Here is a 7,565-nt window from a genome sequence, read left to right as displayed (position 1 = left end):
AGGTTACCCTTCCAAGAATGCAGAAAACCTGTTACTACATCTTACTGTTTAGCCATCCCTGATGCTAACACTCTTCTACCTAATACTGCAATCTTTTCCTTAGCCTTAAAAACCTATTACTACTCTTTAGAGCTACCTTTCCCTGAACCCTTAAAAACTCAGTACTATCACTTAACGCTATCCTTTTCTACACCCTACAAACTTCTTACTACCCTTTAATGCTATTTCAGGGTTCTGCTTGCTTACACTAGGTGGTGCCGAACGGTGAAATACTAGGAAAATCAGGAACCAAATGACGGATTCCGTCGGTAATTTCTTATTTTTAGGGGATCCTCAGGGCGCCACTTGTGATTCCTGTTATTTCTATTGCCACCTTCCTACCCGCAGTTATCAATGTCCCTGTATCGATAACTCTGGCGAGGAGTTACTGGCTGGTATCAGGGAGTAGTGTAAGACCCTTAGTAGAGTTAAGCAACATGAAAAAAGCTCACCTCTTTAAAGAGTTCAAAGAATGTTTTGGGGCATCATTGGAAACACTTTCAGGACTCTGAGGGAAAACATTCTATTGTTTATGTACAGTGGAGCTGTGCTGTATTGGTATTTGGGAGAAGTGAGCACCGCGCCACTAAAGGAGTCATTTACAGAATTTCTGATTTTTTTCTATTATGCTATGATTCAATAACAACGTTATCACAATCAGTAATCATGCCATTACCGCACAATTAGAAATAAATGAGCAAGCATTGCGTCTGTCACTTTTAATGAAACATTGGCACCAGTTTTTTGCTTGTACTCTAGTACTAAAAGGCACAAAATGCATTATGTAGTCTCTAAATGCAAAAAATAGTGTTGAATGCAATGAAATCCACTCTCCACGCATTGCACTGGAGTTTTTACAGTTTCCCAAACGTAATACATACTTAAAAGACAAAATACAGCAAATATTAGTGCATGACTATTTAAAACATTTCTGTAATAATGGCCTGTGTGAGGTAAATTCCCATTTTTAGCACTAACTTGATAGTACTGCTATCTGACTGACATATTATTACCAGTATGCATACAGTGGACTTAAACTTGCATCTACTGCGAGAAATAATATTCTTTCACCTCATGCTATTAGCTGACGACGTATCATTCTGCCTTCCTGGAAATGCTTCCAATAGAATGCATGAACAATATTCTAAATGCTAAAAATAATTTGTCACATTCAGTTCTATTGCTCCCATGTCATTCTGAACAAAAATAATGATCTTTGCTACTTTTTTTCCAGCATGGGCAAAGCCAGTAGGGCAGGTTTTTATGTGATAAACTACATTTGTGCACGCAATGCAAAGATTATTTGTGCATACCAGTGTTTACATTTGACAGGCATATTGGCTTTGCCAAGGCTTGTTTTAATTGCCATTATTAAAGTGTCGAGCAGCTCCTGAAAGTGGTCTGTTTTTCTCTAGGTAGGGGATGCCTACTATATTAAAGTGAAATATAGTGCACTGCCTTCTTTTATGTTTAACCTCGGGCTAGTGCCTAGAAATACTTTTGTATATATGTATTTATAAACCGACTTAACGTATTATATATTTTTAATGACCATGGCGTCCTTTCGTTGTTAAATGGGTGACTGAAAGATATTTCCACCCAGAGGCTAATTTGCACAATGTATAACGAGGAGACCTGCACTCAAATTCCAGCTTCCTCACTTGAGCAATATGTGTGAACCTAAAGAAATATCATTTTCCTTAAGTGACCGATTTGAGAAATACATTGAATTTATTCAATTCCGGATAAGCGCTATGTCAAACTATAACAAAATTGAATTTGGTTCAATGAGCAATAATGTTGCACATATGAGAACATTTGCTATTTATGCGGTGCACGCCAAACGTATTTCTTGGTTTTAAACAGCCTCCGTGTCTTTAATAAAATTAAAATTTCTCTTCAACATTTAAGAGACAAGTCCGACCCTGGCTCGGCTCTAAAATTTGCTGGGTTGTCCACCTCTGTTCATATCTATGGATAGCTGCATTTTTATCAATATTCCTTTCTCCCATGATAACCTCTTTAATGATCTGATTCTCGACTCCCAATACCATCATCTCTGTGGACACGTTGCTTTGCTCGCGTGTCATATCTCCATGGGCACTGCTGCTCGAGCTGCTGAGCAGACTGCCGCTCATCCTCTATTCTACTCTCTATGATGACGGCTACTCTATCCCTCTAAACTGCTCTCTATGATCCTGACTCTTCTGAGCCTATTCCGAGTTTCCGGGTTGCCTGTGCTGTTGGTTCCGGGATGGCGCTGGCAGGTTCTGTTTTGTCTTTGCTGTTGGTTTTGCAGAGCCCATTGGTTCGATCTCTCTCGGAGCTTGGAAGATGGAGTGTTACTGTGGACAGCGTAAGCATGGGTGTGGAATTGAAGGCTAAAAGGGCGGGAGAGAAGAGGTGTTAAAATGATTAATTCCCCACGCACATGTTTTCCATTTTCTAGAATAGTGTGCCACTTGCAAATATTTGCATTCAATATGGTTTCTTTCCTTTACATGTTGCAGTATAGGATGGTGTATGTTACCCTGTAGCTAGGGTTACTAGACAACTGTGTCATCGACCACAACTTTTTCAACCCTGTGGTTCCATTTTACAATTCACTGTCTTCAGCTGTATTCGTCAAATTAAACCGAATCAAAACTACGTTTCCACATTTTTTACTGAACTTTCTGGATAGGAAACATGGAAGGCCACTGATGTGTATTCATCTGATAAACTTACTTCGTATTGCCTCATAACCACTTTTTTTTGGGCTGCCACCTCTTGCTTGGGTTCCCCCAGCTGCTACATTGTGCCCCCTCCGTACTAAGAACTTTATTTAAGTATTCCATCTAGTTCAGTTCTCTTTCGGGGTTCGCTTCCAGTTGGTCTCTTATCAATCCCCCAACCCCAAACTTCCCTCTGGTTCGTCCCATGCGAGGTTCATCTCGTCGCTGCCTTCATATGACCCCCTCCACTCTGCTGTCACTTACATGGTTCCCCTTCAGTTTGGCTCCCTTATGGTATTCCGCACCACCTGGCTTCCTTATGTTATCAGCCTTTATAACAACTATTTTTTTCTTTGATAACGTAGTCAATGCCTTCTACCATTAATATATCTCAGTATTGATTTATTTGAAAGTGAACTGCCTTTTTATATGGCTCTGGGATTATCATGAAAGTATAGTTTGCACAATGTATTATGTGCATGGATGTGTATGCCGAAGACCTTTGACGTTTTCTCATTGACATGGTTGGTCATTGTTCATTGCCCTTGGTCATTGTTTTCATCGCTAACCGGGTGTGTAGTTAATCGCTGTTGTAGCCTTGACTTGAAGATGTTGTATGGTGAAGCTTACTTTAACTATTGTGTGCTCTGTGACATTCAATTATAGCACATCAGAGGTGTATTCGATATTAAGCCCTGTGTATTGTATGCATGGTTGAATGATGTATATTCGGTTTTAGAGAGGTTTACATTATAGTAATAGCCAACTATTCATTTGCCATATCTGAACTGCATCGCATGCATATGTGGTGTTATGTCATGCAAGGCCTATTGATAGTTATGTTGCTCTGAGTGAAACTATCCAATATAAACCGAATACAACTGTAAATGCTTTATAACTATCAGCAGGGCTTTAACTGGGATGAAAAACCTGGGGGGTCTCTCAAAGGGGCGTGGGCAATGTAATTAACGACGTGACTTGAAAAGACGTACGCTAAAAATCTGTGCTTAGCATAGTGTGTCACATGAATTGCATTTTGCTGTTTCTGTCATTGCATCCATATATATGACACAACAAGTAATATCATACCTACAACAAGTCAGGACTGTTGCCTTTGTCAATGGTTGCTAGTTGCATAAGATAAATAAGCAGCAACTATGGCTTGTTGTATATAATATTGAAAAAGCTTCCACTTAAAGCCCTGGCAGACACCAAGACAATGTTGCTGCTCCTGAGTTTTCAAAAAGAGAAGGGAAATCCAGAGGGAAAATGCCTCTCTTTAAAGGATTTCCCTTCACCTACAACACTAACCTGGCATGACGTCATGCCGTAACTTCTCCACTAGTGAAAAGTGTATTATGCCCACTTCCCCCAAGCTCCGCACACTTCGTCCTACCCACATAATTAGCATAATTTAACTCTGCCTACCTAAAATACTAAAACCACAGGTGATGGACAGAATGCAGAACAATGTCATACATTCACCCCAGTACAGAGATCTGGGCCCAAATCCATCGTTTTTTTGCACTCCACACCACCCCAGTTCAAACATGGCCATATGCAAATCAGTTTAACCCTGTGCCTCATGGGAACAGTCCAGCCCGAACTGCCAAGCCATGCCTTCCCTGGACCGGAAACAAGCTTCTGAGGACCGGTTTCTGGCATTCCAGCCATCTTCAGCCCGGCTTACTTGAATCCAGTGGTGTGGAGTGCATGGAACTCACGTCTGAGCATACCCATCCCGCTCAGGGTGACAAATGCAAAAACCACAGGTGATGGACAGAATGCAGAACAATGTCATACATTCACCCCAGTACAGTTTCTTTCGCTTTGTTTGCCCTAAGTTGGCAGGGTATGCTCAGACGTGAGTCCCTTGCTCACTTGGCCACTGGATTCAAGATAGCCTGGCTGATGAGGATTATGAATCCGAAACCGGTCCCAGGATGCTTGTTTCCGGTCCAGGGAAGACATGGCTTGGCAGTTCGGGCTGGACTGTTCCCATGAGGCACAGGGTCAGACTGATTTGCATATGGCCATGTCTGAACTGGGGTGGCTGAGTGAGCTAAAGAATGGTGATGGATTAAACCCAGATCAGTTGACTGGGGGTGAGTGTTTGATTTGCTCAAACGCTCCGTCCATCATCCCGTTTTGTTTCGCTTTGTTTGCCCTAAGTAGGCAGGGTATGCTCAGACGTGAGTCCCTTGTTCACTTGGCCACTGGTTTCAAGATAGCCTGGCTGATGAGGATTATGAATCCGAAACCGGTCCCAGGATGCTTGTTTCTGGTCCAGGGAAGACATGGCTTGGCAGTTCGGGCTGGACTGTTCCCATAAGGCACAGGGTCAGACTGATTTGCATATGGTCATGTCTGAACTGGGGTGGCTGAGTGAGGTAAAGAATACTGATTGACACGGAAAGACTCCTTGTGTGCGGACGGGCTTTGTGGTGTTTTTGACCCTCATTTGTGCCAGCAACTCGCCGGACCCGCTGTGCGGGTCCCGCAGCGCACCAGACTCTGTGCGAGCCATCAAAGAGGAGGGGCTGCTCTCACCTCTTACGAGCGTTACCTGATAGGGGCTGCGAGCAAGAAAGCAGGGACTCCACTGTCCAGGAGTCCCTGCGAGCCCAATCATCAACACCTGGGCTGCTCTCCCTGATCGCCACGCCCCCCCTGCCTACGGAGGTGAAAGCGGACGCCTGGAGCTGATTCATGGGATACTGATTGACACGGAAAGACTCCTTGTGTGCGGACAGGCTTTGTGGTGTTTTGACCCTCATCTGTGCCAGCAACTCGCCGGACCCGCTGTGCGGGTCCCGCAGCGCACCAGACTCTGTGCGAGCCATCAAAGAGGAGGGGCTGCTCTCACCTCCTACGAGCGTTACCTGATCGGGGCTGCGAGCAAGAAAGCAGGGACTCCACTGCCAGGAGTCCCTGCGAGCCCAATCATCAACACCTGGGCTGCTCTCCCTGATCGCCACGCCCACCCCGCCCATCACCTCCCTATTAAGGGAAAGCATAATCCCCGCAGCGCGAGAGCGAGCGGGAGTGCGCCAGGAGAAGCCCGGGACAAGGGCGGGACCGTCTGTGGCCGTCGGAGGCCAAGGAGGCTGGGCTGGGCCCGGTCCCTAATATTTTCTATTTTTTTTTTTCTTTTCTTCTTTTCTTTCTTTTTTTCTCATTTTGCCTACTGCTGTGTTCTGTTTAGTCAGCTCCTGGGGTACCTCATATGTTAGGGTCTCCCCCAGGTATGTCTAGCTCACTACCTCCCTGTGTAGGAGTTTCGATCCTTGGGCCTCTCGATAAATACTTTTGAGAAGGCTAACAAGGAAATAGATAAAGAAATCTCACTAGCGGAGAAACGTGCTGAGCGTCGTCGCTCTATAGAACAACTTAAAAAAAACAATGACCCCCCCCCCCCAGATCTAAATAACACACAAGATTTGGGCAGTATTGGTAGGCTGGACAGAGATATTGATCTATTTAGCACTGATCAAATCCCTAGTATCTTCCGCGCCCATAACACATCTTCCGCTCACTCTGCTATAAATAGTGAAGGCAATATAAATAGCCCTCCTACTGCTTCCAATAGCCTTATTTACCTAAATACCCCTGTTGCCCCGTTCATAGCCCCACAACTTCATTCAACTCTTACTAATCACACTATAGATAGCGTAGTTCCTACTGAGAAAATTCCACAAAATACTAAGAGTGATACCGGAATTAAGACCATGAATCTACGTAGGGTTGTTTGTTCCCCGCCAAGGAAAAAAAGGAAAAAGGGTGGTGTTAAAAGAAAAGCCCCAAACCATCAGGGCTCCTCTCCCCTTCTAGTTAATCCCAATACCAAACCAAATGAACTTCCTGTGAGGGAGGTACCACCAGGTACCCACCTCATACCTTCCCTCCTTGAAGAAATGCCTCTCATGTTTAATAAAGAGCATATTGAACTCCTCGATAAATTTTTAAAATCATATATGTTCCCATTAATGGAGAGAGTTAGGATTCTGGGGGAAAAAATGGATAGCCTCTTAGCCTCAGCTAATCCAACCATAATTCCCCACTTAACGAATTCCAAGGTCCACTCCCAACCGAAAGATCAGCCTAGTACCACTACTATGATCTCAAGTAAACCCCAAAAGAAAAATGGAAACATAACTTCTAACAACTCTAAAGCTCCCCAAACATCAACTAAACCGACGCTAGTACCCAAGTCAGTTAAAGAGAAGCCCGTGACGGCACCAAATAAACTAATTCCACCTACAAATAAGGCAACTATGTTCCCAGGGGTAGACAAAACAAAAAACACAAACCAAAAAGTAACACTAAATCGTAGAAACACAGTGGACTTACCCCCTGACTCGGCACACTTTGTGATCCTTTTAACTGGTGTCCCCCCGATCACAAATGGAAACCTGGAACATAATGTAAACCTGAACAATAAAGTCATCTTGTGGCTGAAAGGAAATAGACCCCTCATTGCTCACTTAAATGGAGAAATTATCTCGGTAAGAAGATGCAATTGGGTGGGTCTTCGTCCGAAAGATATAGATGGAGATATTGTAATTATTAATTTTAAAGACCACAGAGTCGTATCATATATAAGTGACTGGTACTCAGGAAATAAGGAAGGAGGTATTACCACACGAAATCTAAGCTATTTTTACCCAGAGGCTTTGCCTAGACCCCCTGTTCACCCCAGATCAAGTAGAAACACCCACCCCCTGCATTTGGCTAATTGTACGTCCCTTTTTTCCCGTCCAGCCACGGGTGGCGTGTGCTGATGACGAGCTGAGCTCGTCATGTAACGCGGTA

General features: G+C 43.9%; 1 protein-coding gene across 3 annotated transcripts in view; it reads left to right on the top strand.

Moving 5' to 3' along the window:
• The first annotated feature begins 2,237 nt into the window (after positions 1-2,237).
• The window catches only part of LOC147692482 (Golgi-pH regulating cation channel-like), a 543,103-nt gene continuing 537,775 nt past the window's right edge, over positions 2,238-7,565 (top strand). For all 3 annotated transcript variants that reach the window (XM_086938693.1, XM_086938691.1, XM_086938692.1), the window contains exon 1: positions 2,238-2,395. In XM_086938693.1, the coding sequence (XP_086794819.1) occupies positions 2,294-2,395 (102 nt within the window). In that variant the 5' untranslated portion in view covers positions 2,238-2,293. The remainder of the gene's footprint in view (positions 2,396-7,565) is intronic.

The sequence above is a fragment of the Lissotriton vulgaris genome, chromosome 9 (assembly GCF_964263255.1).
Source record: "Lissotriton vulgaris chromosome 9, aLisVul1.2, whole genome shotgun sequence".
NCBI classification, from domain to species: domain Eukaryota; kingdom Metazoa; phylum Chordata; class Amphibia; order Caudata; family Salamandridae; genus Lissotriton; species Lissotriton vulgaris.
The sequence above is the reverse complement of the archived record's forward strand: the minus strand, read 5'-3'. Positions and strand labels throughout refer to the sequence as shown.